General features: G+C 46.2%; 1 protein-coding gene across 1 annotated transcript in view; it reads left to right on the top strand.

The window, feature by feature from the left end:
• Nucleotides 1–14,930, top strand: part of LOC311134410 (isocitrate dehydrogenase [NAD] subunit alpha, mitochondrial-like) — a gene marked incomplete at its 3' end in the record, with an annotated part of 32,965 nt that extends 18,035 nt beyond the window's left edge. Inside the window, exons 6-7 of the mRNA XM_084168086.1 lie at nt 2,544–2,731; nt 14,793–14,930. Coding sequence (XP_084024212.1) covers nt 2,544–2,731; nt 14,793–14,930 — 326 coding nt within the window. The remainder of the gene's footprint in view (nt 1–2,543; nt 2,732–14,792) is intronic.
• Nucleotides 14,931–15,787: the final 857 nt, after the last annotated feature.

The raw sequence follows: 15,787 nt of genomic DNA, 5'->3' as shown, positions 1-15,787 counted from the left end.
GTGAAATAACAGTAGGGAGGCTATATACAGGGGGTACCGGTACAGAGTCAATGGGAAATAACAGTAGGGAGGCTATATACAGGGGGTACCGGTACAGAGTCAATGGGAAATAACAGTAGGGAGGCTATATACAGGGGTACCGGAACAGAGTCAATATGCGGGGCACCGGTTAGTCGAGGTAATTGAGGTAATAATTATGCAAATGTTGCTGATCAGTACATTAAAATAATATGTTCTCCTGCCAGTTCTGATTGGCTGGGATTGTTTGTCATCTGAAATCAGCCATAACAAGCTCTATAACGCAATGCATCCACACTCCTATTGAATTACATTCACCTGTATTGTGGACCTAGGCTACTTCCTGATTTACCCAGTTTATCAATAGAGATTTACCATTCAAATAAATGATTACCATTATGTTATGTAGTTTTGATTGGTAAAACAAACAAGTCAAATTGATTGTAAGATTGATTCATCAATGCATACATGGCTGTTTTTTTTACATAGAAATGTTCAAATGTAATGATATTGAACTGAAAAGATCCCCATTGATTGAACAGAGCAGTAACTGGGTGTATCAGTCTAGATCAAGTCACTGGCTAAGACGCCTTTTTTTAGTTTTGGTATCGTTTTGGTATCGTTTTGGTATTTTTAATATTGTGATGGTATAGAGTATCGTGATACTAAACCCGATTCAAAATTCTGGTATCGTGACAACACTAGTGCACTATATAGGGAAGCCCTGGTCAAAACTAGTGCACTATATAGGGAAGCCCTGGTCACAACTAGTGCACTATATAGGGAAGCCCTGGTAAACACTAGTGCACTATATAGGGAAGCCCTGGTCAACACTAGTGCACTATATAGGGAAGCCCTGGTCAAAACTAGTGCACTATATAGGGAATCCCTGGTCACAACTAGTGCACTATATAGGGAAGCCCTGGTCAACACTAGTGCACTATATAGGGAAGCCCTGGTCAACACTAGTGCACTATATAGGGAAGCCCTGGTCAAAACTAGTGCACTATATAGGGAAGCCCTGGTCAACACTAGTGCACTATATAGGGAAGCCCTGGTCAAAACTAGTGCACTATATAGGGAAGCCCTGGTCACAACTAGTGCACTATATAGGGAAGCCCTGGTCAACACTAGTGCACTATATAGGGAAGCCCTGGTCAACACTAGTGCACTATATAGGGAAGCCCTGGTCAACACTAGTGCACTATATAGGGAAGCCCTGGTTACAACTAGTGCACTATATAGGGAATCCCTGGTCAACACTAGTGCACTATATAGGGAAGCCCTGGTCAACACTAGTGCACTATATAGGGAAGCCCTGGTCAACACTAGTGCACTATATAGGGAAGCCCTGGTCAACACTAGTGCACTATATAGGGAAGCCCTGGTCAACACTAGTGCACTATATAGGAATCCCTGGTCAAAACTAGTGCACTATATAGGGAAGCCCTGGTCAAAACTAGTGCACTATATAGGGAAGCCCTGGTCACAACTAGTGCACTATATAGGGAAGCCCTGGTCAACACTAGTGCACTATATAGGGAAGCCCTGGTCAAAACTAGTGCACTATATAGGGAAGCCCTGGTCAACACTAGTGCACTATATAGGGAAGCCCTGGTCAAAACTAGTGCACTATATAGGGAAGCCCTGGTTACAACTAGTGCACTATATAGGGAATCCCTGGTCAACAATAGTGCACTATATAGGGAAGCCCTGGTCAACACTAGTGTACTATATAGGGAAGCCCTGGTCAACACTAGTGCACTATATAGTGAAGCCCTGGTCAACACTAGTGCACTATATAGGGAAGCCCTGGTCAACACTAGTGCACTATATAGGGAAGCCCTGGTCAAAACTAGTGCACTATATAGGGAAGCCCTGGTCAAAACTAGTGCACTATATAGGGAAGCCCTGGTCACAACTAGTGCACTATATAGGGAAGCCCTGGTCAACACTAGTGCACTATATAGGGAAGCCCTGGTCAAAACTAGTGCACTATATAGGGAAGCCCTGGTCAACACTAGTGCACTATATAGGGAAGCCCTGGTCAACACTAGTGCACTATATAGGGAAGCCCTGGTCAACACTAGTGCACTATATAGGGAAGCCCTGGTCAACACTAGTGCACTATATAGGGAAGCCCTGGTCAACACTAGTGCACTATATAGGGAAGCCCTGGTCAACACTAGTGAACTATATAGGAAAGCCCTGGTCAACACTAGTGCACTATATAGGGAAGCCCTGGTCAAAACTAGTGCACTATATAGGGAAGCCCTGGTCAACACTAGTGCACTATATAGGGAAGCCCTGGTCAACACTAGTGCACTATATAGGGAAGCCCTGGTCAACACTAGTGCACTATATAGGGAAGCCCTGGTCAACACTAGTGCACTATATAGGGAAGCCCTGGTCAACACTAGTGCACTATATAGGGAAGCCCTGGTCAACACTAGTGCACTATATAGGGAATAGGGTGCATCCCTGGTGGTCAGGTGCCAGGTGTTTGACCTCTAGTTGACCCGCAGGCCCTCTGAAGACGCCCATCGCGGCCGGCCACCCCTCAATGAACCTGCTGCTGAGGAAGACCTTTGACCTGTATGCCAACGTGCGTCCCTGCATGTCCATCGAGGGCTACAAGACCCCCTACAACGACGTGGACCTGGTCACCATCAGAGAGAACACTGAGGGAGAGTACAGTGGTATTGAGCACACGGTGAGGTCCATGGACAACATCCCCTATGTATTATGTCATGCTTAAATAGTTTTTTTTCCCCTCATCAATCTACACACAATACCCCATAATGACAAAGCAAAACAGGTTTTTAGATTATTATTTTTTTTACAAACAAAACAATTCTATAAAAAAGGAAATCACATTTACATAAGTATTGTGACCCTTTAATCAGTACTTTTGTTGAAGCACCTTTGGCAGCAATTAAAGCCTTGAGTCTTCTTGGGTATGACGCTACAAGCTTGGCTCACCAGTATTTGGTGAGTTTCTCCCATTCTTCACAGCTATTTTCATGTCTCTCCAGAGATGTTTGATCGGGTTCAAGTCTGGGCTCTGGCTGGGCCACTGAAGGACATTCAGAGACTTGTCCCAATGCCACTCCTGCGTTGACTTGGCTGTGTGCTTAGGGTCATTGTCCTGTTGGAAGGTGAACCTTCGCCCCAGTCTGAGGTCCTGAGCACTCTGGAGCAGGTTTTCATCAAGGATCTCTCTGTACTTGGCTCCGTTCATCTTTCCATCAAGCCTGACTAGTCTCACGGTCCCTGCCGCTGAAAAACATCCCCACAGCATGATGCTGCCACCACCATGCTTCACCGTAGGGATGATGCCAGGTTTCCACCAGACGTGACGCTTAGCATTCAGGCCAAAGAGTTCAATCTTGGTTTTATCAGACCAGAGAATCTTGTTTCTCATGGGCTGAGAGTCCTTTAGGTGCCTTTTGGCAAACTCCAAGCGGGCTGTCATGTGCCTTTTACTGAGGAGAGGTTTCCATCTGGCCACTCTATCATAAAGGCCTGATTGGTGGAGTGCTGCAGAGGTGGTTGTCCTTCTGGAAGGTTTTCCCATCTCCACAGAAGAACTCTGGACCACCAAGGCCCTTCTCCCCCGATTGCTCAGTTTGGCCGGGCGGCCATCTCTAGGAAGAGTCTTGGTGGTTCCAAACTTCTGCCATTTAAGAATGATGGAGGCCACTGTGTTCTTGGGGACCTTCAATGCTGCAGAAATGTTTTGGTACCCTTTCCCAGATCTGTGCCTCGACACAATCCTGTCTCGGAGCTCTATAGACAATTCCTTCGACCTCATGGCTTGGTTTTTGCTCTGACATGCACTGTCAACTGTAGGACCTTATATAGACAGATGTGTGCCTTTCCAAATCATGTCCAATCAATTGAATTTACCACAGGTGGACTCCAATCAAGTTGTAGAAACATCTCAAGGATGATCAATGGAAACAGGATGCACCTGAGCTCAATTCCGAGTCTCATAGCAAAGGGTCTGAATACTTATGTAAATAAGGTATTTCTGTTTTTTATTTTTTATACATTTGCAAACATTTCTAAAAACCTGTTTTTGCTTCGTCTGTATGGGGTATTGTGTGTAGATTTGATGAGGGAAAAAATATATTTAATCAATTTTAGAATAAGGCTGTAAGGTAACAAAATGTGGAAAAGGTCAAAAGGTCAAGGGGTCAGAATACTTTCCTGTGATATATATAATATTTTAAAAATATATTAAAAAAGGGCTTTATTACAGACTGAAATATTCCTCAGATTTGTTGTTGTAGATGGTTTAGTCCAGAGTATCAGGCTGAGTTGTTGTTGTTGTAGATGGTTTAGTCCAGAGTATCAGGCTGAGTTGTTGTTGTTGTAGATGGTTTAGTCCAGAGTATCAGGCTGAGTTGTTGTTGTTGTTGTAGATGGTTTAGTCCAGAGTATCAGGCTGAGTTGTTGTTGTTGTTGTAGATGGTTTAGTCCAGAGTATCAGGCTGAGTTGTTGTTTTGTTTTAGACGGTGTAGGCCAGAGTAACAGGCTGATTTTGTTGTTGTAGATGGTGTACCCCAGAGTATCAGGATGTTGCTGTTGTAGTAGATGGTGTAGTCCAGAGTATCAGGCTGATTTGTTGTGGTTGTTGTTGTAGATGGTTTAGTCCAGAGTATCAGGCTGATTTGTTGTGGTTGTTGTTGTAGATGGTGTAGTCCAGAGTATTAGCTGATTTGTTTTGCTGACTTCAAAATGGCCAGAGTCGCGCCCTTCCTCAAGAAACCAACACTCAACCCCTCTGACCTCAAAAACTTCAGACTGGTACCAAAACACTTGAGCGTACTGTCTCTGATCAACTTTCTCGTTATCTCTCTCAGAACCATCTTCTTGACCTTTTATTTATTTTATTTTTATTTAACCTTTATTTAACCAGGTAAGCCAGTTGAGAAGAAGTTCTCATTTACAACTGCGACCTGGCCAAGATAAAGCAAAGCAGTGCGAAAAAAAACAACAACACAGAGTTACATATGGGGTAAACAAAACAAAGTCACAAAATACAACAGAAAATATATATACAGTGTGTGCAAATGTAGTAAGTTATGGAGGTAAGGCAATAAATAGGCTATAGTGCAAAATAATTACAATTAGTATTAACACTGGAATGCTAGATGTGCAAGAGATTATGTGCAAATAGAGATACTGGGGTGCAAAAGAGCAAAAATAAATAACAATATAGGGATGAGGTAGTTGGGTGGGCTAATTTCAGATGGGCTGTGTACAGGTGCAGTGATCGGTAAGGTGCTCTGACAACTGATGCTTAAAGTTAGTGAGGGAGATAAGAGTCTACAGCTTCAGAGATTTTTGCAATTCGTTCCAGTCATTTGCAGCAGAGAACTGGAAGGAATGGCGGCCAAAGGAGGTGTTGGCTTTGGGGATGACCAGTGAGATATACCTGCTGGAGCGCAGACTACGGGTGGGTGCTGCTATGGTGACCAATGAGCTAAGATAAGGCGGGGATTTGCCTAGCAGTGATTTATAGATGGCCTGGAGCCAGTGGGTTTGGCGACGAATATGTAGTGAGGACCAGCCAACAAGAGCGTACAGGTCACAGTGGTGGGTAGTGTATGGGGCTTTGGAGACAAAACGGATGGCACTGTGATAGACTACATCCAATTTGCTGAGTAGAGTGTTGGAGGCTATTTTGTAAATGACATCGCCGAAGTCAAGGGTCGGTAGGATAGTCAGTTTTACGAGGGCATGTTTGGCAGCATGAGTGAAGGAGGCTTTGTTGCGAAATAGGAAACCGATTCTAGATTTAACTTTGGATTGGAGATTCTTAATGTGAGTCTGGAAGGAGAGTTTACAGTCTAGCCAGACACCTAGGTATTTGTAGTTGTCCACATACTCTAGGTCAGACCCGTCGAGAGTATTGATTCTAGTCGGGTGGGCGGGTGCCAGCAGCGTTCGATTGAAGAGCATGCATTTAGTTTTACTAGTGTTTAAGAGCAGTTGGAGGCTACTGAAGGAGTGTTGTATGGCATTGAAGCTCGTTTGGAGGTTTGTTAACACAGTGTCCAATGAAGGGCCAGATGTATACAAAATAGTGTCGTCTGCGTAGAGGTGGATCTGAGAGTCACCAGCAGCAAGAGCGACATCATTGATATACACAGAGAAAAGAGTCGGCCCAAGAATTGAACCCTGTGGCACCCCCATAGAGACTGCCATAGGTCCAGACAACAGGCCCTCCGATTTGACACATTGAACTCTATCTGAGAAGTAGTTGGTGAACCAGGCGAGGCAGTCATTTGAGAAACCAAGGCTATTTAGTCTGCCAATAAGAATGCGGTGGTTTACAGTCGAAAGCCTTGGCCAGGTCGATGAAGACGGCTGCACAGTACTGTCTATTATCGATCGCGGTTATAATATCGTTTAGGACCTTGAGCGTGGCTGAAGTGCACCCATGACCAGCTCGGAAACCGGATTGCATAGCGGAGAAGGTACGGTGGGATTCCAAATGGTCGGTGATCTGTTTGTTAACTTGGCTTTCAAATACTTTCGAAAGGCAGGGCAGGATGGATATAGGTCTGTAACAGTTTGGATCTAGAGTGTCACTCCCTTTGAAGAGGGGGATGACCGCGGCAGCTTTCCAATCTCTGGGGATCTCAGACGTTACGAAAGAGAGTTTGAACAGGCTAGTAATAGGGGTTGCGACAATTTCGGCGGCTAGTTTTAGAAAGAAAGGGTCCAGATTGTCTAGCCCAGATGATTTGTAGGGGTCCAGATTTTGCAGCTCTTTCAGAACATCAGCTGTCTGAATTTGTGTGAAGGAGAAGCGGGGGGGGGGCATGGGCAAGTTGCAGAGTTGGTGGCCGGGGTAGTGGTAGCCAGGTGGAAAGCATGGCCAGCCGTAGCAAAATGCTTGTTGAAATTCTCATTATTGTAGATTTATCGGTGGTGATAGTGTTTCCTAGCCTCAGTGCAGTGGGCAGCTGGGAGGAAGTGCTCTTATTCTCCATGGACTTTACAGTGTCCCAAAACGTTTTGGAGTTAGTGCTACAGGATGCAAATTTCTGTTTGAAAAAGTTAGCCTTTGCTTTCCTGACTGCTTGTGTATATTGGTTCCTAACTTCCCTGAAAAGTTGCATATCGCGGGGGCTATTTGATGCTAATGCAGTACGCCACAGGATGTTTTTGTGCTGGTCAAGGGCAGTCAAGTCTGAGGAGAACCAGGGGCTATATCTGTTCTTAGTTCTGTATTTTTTGAATGGGGCATGTTTATTTAAGATTGAGAGGAAAGCACTTTTATAGAACAACCAGGCATCCTCTACTGACGGAATGAGATCTATATCCATCCAGGATACCCGGGCCAGGTCAATTAGGAAGGCCTGCTCGCTAAAGTGTTTTAGGGAGCGTTTGACAGTGATGAGGGGTGGTCGTTTGACCGCGGACCCGTTACGGACGCAGGCAATGAGGCAGTGATCGCTGAGATCCTGGTTGAAGACAGCGGAGGTGTATTTAGAGGGTAAGTTAGTCAGGATGATATCTATGAGGGTACCCATGTTTACGGATGTAGGGTTGTACCTGGTAGGTTCGTTGATAATTTGTGTGAGATTGAGTTTGGATTGTAGGATGGCCGGGGTGTTAAGCATATCCCAATTTAGGTCACCAAGCAGTACGAACTCTGAGGATAAATGGGGGGCAATCAATTTACATATGGTGTCCAGGGCACAGCTGGGGGCTGAGGGGGGTCTGTAGCAAGCGGCAACAGTGAGATACTTATTTCTGGACTGGTGGATTTTTAGAAGTACAAGCTCAAACTGTTTGGGCACAGACCTGGATAGTATGATAGAGCTCTGCAGGCTATCTCTACAGTTGGCAGTTCTATCTAGACGGAAAATGTTATAGTTGGGGATAGAAATTTCAGAATTTATGGTGGCCTTCCTAAGCCAGGATTCAGACACTGCTAGAACATCAGGGTTGGCGGAGTGTGCTAACGCAGTGAATAACTCAAACTTAGGAAGTAGACTTCTGATATTAACATGCAAGAAACCAAGGCTTTTGCAATTACAGAAGTCAACAAATGATAGCGCCTGGGGAGTAGGAGTGATACTGAGGTCTTCTAGTGCGTTGGGTACATAGAATAAAGGGGGCAGATTTCCGGGCGTTGTAGAAAAGATTCAGGGCATTATGTACAGACAAGGATATGGAAGGATATGAGTAAAGTGGAGGTAAACCTAAGCGTTGGGTAACAATGAAAGAGATAGCATCACTGGAGGCACCGATTGAGCCGGTCTCCGCGTGTATGGGGGGTGGGACAAAGGAGCTATCTAAGGCAGGTTTAGCTGGGCTGGGGGATCTACAGTGAAATAGTACAATTAGAAATAACCGAAACAGCAATAATCAAACCATATTGACATGGGAGAGAGGCATAAAGCAATCACAGGTGTAATTTGAGAGCTAAGACAACAGCTGGTAATGACGACACAGTTTGGCCTGAGGCTAAACATAAACAGGATGCGGTACCGTATAAAGGAACAGTCCAGCAGGCATCAGCTGTATAGCTGAGTTATCATAAGGTCTGGTGAACAGCAATAGGATAGTTCGGAGGTAGTTCGGGGCTGCTAAAGCACTAGCGAGCAAGAGGCCACGGCTAGCGTGTGCTAGCGGGCCGGGGCTAGCAGATGGAATCTTCGTGGTCGACGTCGTAACGGGAAGCCTGTTGTAACCACATCAGATGATTTCGTCGGCAGACCAGTTGTGTAGGATCGGTGGACAACGTTTCAACACTAGGTGGTCCCGTCCGGTTGACAGAGAGGTAGATAGCCGGGAGATGGGCCTAGCTCAGGATGATTAGCCAAACCACAACGTCCATTTTGTTGCAGCTAGCTGGTAGCGATGAATCCGGAGTTAAAGGTCCAGTGATTCAGTGATTCCGGCAGAAAAACTGATATGTTCTGGGTCGATAACGCGCTGTGCAGACTGGCCGATAATAGTCCAGGCTAGAGCTGGCTGGTAGGTGGTGCAGGCCACAGACAATGGTGAAAAACCGCTAACGGTAGCTAATAGCAAGTAGCTAGTTAGCTGGCTACTCCCGTCCGGTAGACCAAGAGGTAGATAGCCGGGATGTGGGCCTGGCTCTAGGCTAGCTCGAGGCTAACTGGTGCTTGCATCAGGGGCAGTGGTGATTAGCCAAATAGCAACATCCATTCGGTTGCAGCTAGCTAGTTGCGATCCGGTGATTAATGTCCAGTGATTAAATTATTCCGGCAGAAAAATCCAATGTTCTGGGTGAAATACCGCTAACTGTTGCTAATAGCAAGTAGCTAGTTAGCTGGCTAGCTAGTTTCAACTGGAGATTCTAGATAAAAGGTAAGTCAATAATAGAATCCGTTCCACATTGAGTAAGGCGGGTTGCAGGAAAGTATATTTTGTAGAAGGATGAAAAGTCTGATAGGGAAATATGTACGAAAAATACAAAAAAACAGGGTATTTACAGGCTATTTACAGACACACGACAAAAACAGGACTGCACGACTACGCCATCTTGGATATGACCCTAACCAGTCAGGCTTCAAGACGGGTCTGTCAACCGAGACTGCTCTCCTCTGTGTCACGGAGGCTCTCCGCACTTCCAAAGCTGACTCTCTCTCCTCTGTTCTCATCCTCTTAGATCTATCCGCTGCCTTCGACACCGTGTACCATCAGATCCTCCTCTCCACCCTCTCAGGCTCTGCACACTCTTGGGTTGCATCCTACCTGCCAGGCCGCTCCTACCAGGTGACGTGGAGAGGATCTGTGTCTGCACCACATACTCTCACTACTGGTGTTCCCCTGGACTCGGTTCTAGGCCCTCTCCTCTTCTCTCTATACACCAAGTCACTCTGCTCTGTCATATCCTCAAATGGTCTCTCCTATCATTGCTATGCAGATGACACTCAACTACTTTTCTCCTTCCCCCTTCTAACACCCAGGTGGTGATACGCATCTCTGCATGCATGCCTGGCAGATATCTCAGCTTGGATGTCGGCCCACCTCCTCGAGCTCAACCTCGACAAGTCTGAGCTGCTCTTCCTCCCAAGACCTCTCCATCACGGTTGACAAATCCACTGTGTCCCCCTCCCAGAGTGCAAAGAACCTTGGCATGACCCTGGACAACACCCTGTCGTTCTCTGCAAACATCAGAGCAGTGACCCGCTCCTGCAGGTTCATGGTCTACAACATCCGTAGAGTACGACCCTACCTCACACAGGAAGCGGCGCAGGTCCTAATCCAGGTACTTGTCCTCTCCAGTCTGGATTACTGCAACTCGCTGTTGGCTGGGCTCCCCGCTTGTGCCATCAAACCCCTGCAACTTATCCAGAACGCTGCAGCCGACCTGGTGTTCAACCTTCCCAAGTTCTCCTATGTCACCCCACTCCTCTGCACACTCCACTGGCTTCCAGTCTAAGCTCACATCCACTACAAGACCATGGTACTTACCTACCCCAGCACTCCGTTCTGCCTCCTCTGGTCTCTTGACCCTCACCTCCCACGGGACAGCAGCATGGAATTTGACTGCCTTCATGGCTCTTGAACGCCGGTGTGGCGGTAATATGGTCAACGCAACAGCCCCACTCACCACCTCAAGCTCAACCTCGACAAGACTGAGCTGCTTCCTCCCGGGGAAGGCCTGCCTGCTCCAAGACCTCTCCATCACGGTTGACAACTCCACGGTGTCCCACTCCCAGAGTGCAAAGGACACCTTGTTGTTCTCTGCAAATATCAAAGGAGTGACTCGCTCCTGCAGGTTCATGCTCTACAACATCCGTAGAGACCAGAGGTGGTGAGTACCCCACTACCTCACACAGGAAGCGGTGCAGGTCATAATCCAGGAACTTCTGCTCCCTACCTTCAGGCTATGCTCAAACCCTACAACCCAACCCGAGCACTCCGTTCTGCCACCTCTGGTCTCTTGGCCGTCCCACCCCTACGGCAGGGCAGCTTGCGCTCAGTCTGCCACCTCTGGTCTCTTGGCCCTCCCACCCCTACGGCAGGGCAGCTCCCCCTCAGTCTGCCACCTCTGGTCTCTTGGCCGTCCCACCCCTACGGCAGGGCAGCTCCCCCTCAGTCTGCCACCTCTGGTCTCTTGGCCGTCCCACCCCTACGGCAGGGCAGCTCCCACTCAGCCCAGTCCAAGCCCTTCTCTGTCCTAGCACCCCAATGATGGAACCAGCTTCCCCCTGAAGTTAAGGACAGCAGAGTCCCTGGCCATGTTCTGAAAACATCTGAAACCCCGCCTCTTCAAAGAGTATTTTTATTTTTATTTAACCTTTATTTAACCAGGTAAGAAGCCAGTTGAGAACAAGTTCTCATTTACAACTGCGACCTGGCCAAGATAAAGCAAAGCAGTGCGATTAAAAACAACAACACAGAGTTGCATATGGGGTAAAACAAAACATAAAGTCAAAAATACAACAGAAAATATACACTGCTCAAAAAAATAAAGGGAACACTAAAATAACACATCCTAGATCTGAATGAATGAAATAATCTTATTAAATACTTTTTTCTTGACATAGTTGAATGTGCTGACAACAAAATCACACAAAAAGTATCAATGGAAATCAAATTTATCAACCCATGGAGGTCTGGATTTGGAGTCACCCTCAAAATTAAAGTGGAAAACCACACTACAGGCTGATCCAACTTTGATGTAATGTCCTTAAAACAAGTCAAAATGAGGCTCAGTAGTGTGTGTGGCCTCCACGTGCCTGTATGACCTCCCTACAATGCCTGGGCGTGCTCCTGATGAGGTGGCGGATGGTCTCTTGAGGGATCTCCTCCCAGACCTGGACTAAAGCATCCGCCAACTCCTGGACAGTCTGTGGTGCAACGTGGCGTTGGTGGATGGAGCGAGACATGATGTCCCAGATGTGCTCAATTGGATTCAGGTCTGGGGAACGGGCGGGCCAGTCCATAGCATCAATGCCTTCCTCTTGCAGGAACTGCTGACACACTCCAGCCACATGAGGTCTAGCATTGTCTTGCATTAGGAGGAACCCAGGGCCAACCGCACCAGCATATGGTCTCACAAGGGGTCTGAGGATCTCATCTCGGTACCTAATGGCAGTCAGGCTACCTCTGGCGAGCACATGGAGGGCTGTGCGGCCCCCCAAAGAAATGCCACCCCACACCATGACTGACCCACCGCCAAACCGGTCATGCTGGAGGATGTTGCAGGCAGCATAACGTTCTCCACGGCGTCTCCAGACTCTGTCACGTCTGTCACGTGTGCTCAGTGTGAACCTGCTTTCATCTGTGAAGAGCACAGGGCGCCAGTGGCGAATTTGTCAATCTTGGTGTTCTCTGGCAAATGTCAAACGTCCTGCACGGTGTTGGGCTGTAAGCACAACCCCCACCTGTGGACGTCGGGCCCTCATACCACCCTCATGGAGTCTGTTTCTGACCGTTTGAGCAGACACATGCACATTTGTGGCCTGCTGGAGGTCATTTTGCAGGGCTCTGGCAGTGCTCCTCCTGCTCCTCCTTGCACAAAGGCGTGGTAGCAGTCCTGTTGCTGGGTTGTTGCCCTCCTACGGCCTCCTCCACGTCTCCTGATGTACTGGCCTGTCTCCTGGTAGCGCCTCCATGCTCTGGACACTACGCTGACAGACACAGCAAACCATCTTGCCACAGCTCGCATTGATGTGCCATCCTGGATGAGCTGCACTACCTGAGCCACTTGTGTGGGTTGTAGACTCCGTCTCATGCTACCACTAGAGTGAAAGCACCGCCAACATTCAAAAGTGACCAAAACATCAGCCAGGAAGCATAGGAACTGAGAAGTGGTCTGTGGTCACCACCTGCAGAACCACTCCTTTATTGGGGGTGTCTTGCTAATTGCCTATAATTTCCAGCTGTTGTCTATTCCATTTGCACAACAGCAATGTATTGTCAATCAGTGTTGCTTCCTAAGTGGACAGTTTGATTTCACAGAAGTGTGATTGACTTGGAGTTACATTGTGTTGTTTAAGTGTTCCCTTTATTTTTTTGAGCAGTGTATATACAGAGTGTGCAAATGTAGCAAGTTATGGAGGTAAGGCAATACATTTTAAGGAATCCCACACCACCCCCCCCTCATACCCACTCCTCCCCCCCAATTTGTTTAGCCTTTTGTAAACTAACACTCACACTAGTAGATGGTGTGGTCCAGAGTATCAGGCTGATTTGTTGTTGTGGTTGTTGTTGTAGAAGGTATAGTCCAGAGTATCAGGCTGATTTGTTGTGGTTGTTGTTGTAGATAGTAGATGATGTGGTCCAGAGTATCAAGCTGATTTGTTGTTGTTGTAGATAGTAGACGGTCTAGTCCAGAGTATCAGGCTGATTTGTTGTGGTTGTTGTTGTAGATAGTAGATGGTCTAGTCCAGAGTATCAGGCTGATTTGTTGTTGTGGTTGTTGTTGTAGATGATGTGGTCCAGAGTATCAGGCTAATTTGTTGTGGTTGTTGTTGTAGAAGGTGTAGTCCAGAGTATCAGGCTGATTTGTTGTGGTTGTTGTTGTAGATAGTAGATGGTGTAGTCCAGAGTATCAGGCTGATTTGTTGTGGTTGTTGTTGTAGATAGTAGATGGTGTAGTCCAGAGGATCAGGCTGATTTGTTGTGGTTTTTGTTGTAGAAGGTGTAGTCCAGAGTATCAGGCTGATTTGTTGTGGTTGTTGTTGTAGATAGTAGATGATGTAGTCCAGAGTATCAGGCTGGTTTGTTGTGGTTGTTGTTGTAGATAGTAGATGGTGTAGTCCAGAGGATCAGGCTGATTTGTTGTGGTTGTTGTTGTAGAAGGTGTAGTCCAGAGTATCAGGCTGATTTGTTGTGGTTGTTGTTGTAGATAGTAGATGGTGTAGTCCAGAGTATCAGGCTGATTTGTTGTGGTTGTTGTTGTAGATAGTAGATGGTGTAGTCCAGAGTATCAGGCTGATTTGTTGTGGTTGTTGTTGTAGATAGTAGATGGTGTAGTCCAGAGTATCAGGCTGATTTGTTGTGGTTGTTGTTGTAGATAGTAGATGGTGTGGTCCAGAGTATCAGGCTGATTTGTTGTTGTGGTTGTTGTAGATAGTAGATGGTGTAGTCCAGAGTATCAGGCTGATTTGTTGTGGTTGTTGTTGTAGAAGGTGTAGTCCAGAGTATCAGGCTGATTTGTTGTGGTTGTTGTTGTAAATTATGTGGTTCAGAGTATCAGGCTGATTTGTTGTGGTTGTTGTTGTAGATGATGTGGTCCAGAGTATCAGGCTAATTTGTTGTGGTTGTTGTTGTAGAAGGTGTAGTCCAGAGTATCAGGCTGATTTGTTGTGGTTGTTGTTGTAGATAGTAGATGGTGTAGTCCAGAGTATCAGGCTGATTTGTTGTGGTTGTTGTTGTAGATAGTAGATGGTGTAGTCCAGAGGATCAGGCTGATTTGTTGTGGTTGTTGTTGTAGATTGGTGTAGTCCAGAGTATCAGGCTGATTTGTTGTGGTTGTTGTTGTAGATAGTAGATGGTGTAGTCCAGAGTATCAGGTTGATTTGTTGTGGTTGTTGTTGTAGATAGTAGATGGTGTAGTCCAGAGTATCAGGCTGATTTGTTGTGGTTGTTGTTGTAGATAGTAGATGGTGTAGTCCAGAGTATCAGGCTGATTTGTTGTGATTGTTGTTGTAGATAGTAGATGGTGTGGTCCAGAGTATCAGGCTGATTTGTTGTTGTGGTTGTTGTAGATAGTAGATGGTGTAGTCCAGAGTATCAGGCTGATTTGTTGTGGTTGTTGTTGTAGATAGTAGATGGTGTGGTCCAGAGTATCAAGCTGATCACTGAAGACGCCAGTAGAAAAATTGCTGAGTACGCCTTTGAATATGCCAGGAACAACCAGCGAGCCAGCGTCACCGCCGTGCACAAGGCCAACATTATGTAAGTCTTGTTTCTATACTTACTCTTCCTGTCTGTACAATGTCTTGTTGCTCTACTGTATTTCTATACTTACTCTTCCTGTCTGTACAATGTCTTGTTTCTCTACTGTATTTCTATACTTACTCTTCCTGTCTGTAAAATGTATTGTTGCTCTACTGAAAGATGAGGCGAATGGTGTTCTCCGCTTTCTGTCTCTAGCGTCCCCCCCTCACCCCCGGCTTAGACGAGGCTTACACACACTACATACGCTCACACAGTCACACTTCACATACGCTGCTGCTACTCTGTTTATTATCTATCCTGATTGACTAGTCACTTTTACCCCTACCTACATGTACATATTACCTCAACTACCAACAATGCTGCTACTCTGTTTATTATCTATCCTGATTGGCTAGTCACTTTTACCCCTACCGACATGTACATATTACCTCAACTACCAACACTGCTGCTACTCTGTTTATTATCTATCCTGATTGACTAGTCACTTTTACCCCTACCTACATGTACATATTACCTCAACTACCAACACTGCTGCTACTCTGTTTATTATCTATCCTGATTGACTAGTCACTTTTACCCCTACCGACATGTACATATTACCTCAACTACCAACTCTGCTGCTACTCTGTTTATTATCTATCCTGATTGACTAGTCACTTTTACCCCTACCGACATGTACATATTACCTCAACTACCAACTCTGCTGCTACTCTGTTTATTATCTATCCTGATTGACTAGTCACTTTTACCCCTACCGACATGTACATATTACCTCAACTACCTCGTACCCCTGCACATTGACTCAGTACTGGTACTTCCTGTATATAGCTTTTTTATTACCTTGTACTTCCTGTATAT

The sequence above is a fragment of the Coregonus lavaretus genome (assembly GCF_964263955.1).
Source record: "Coregonus lavaretus genome assembly, chromosome: 9".
NCBI lineage: Eukaryota > Metazoa > Chordata > Actinopteri > Salmoniformes > Salmonidae > Coregonus > Coregonus lavaretus.
This window is presented reverse-complemented; position numbering and strand designations above follow the sequence as displayed.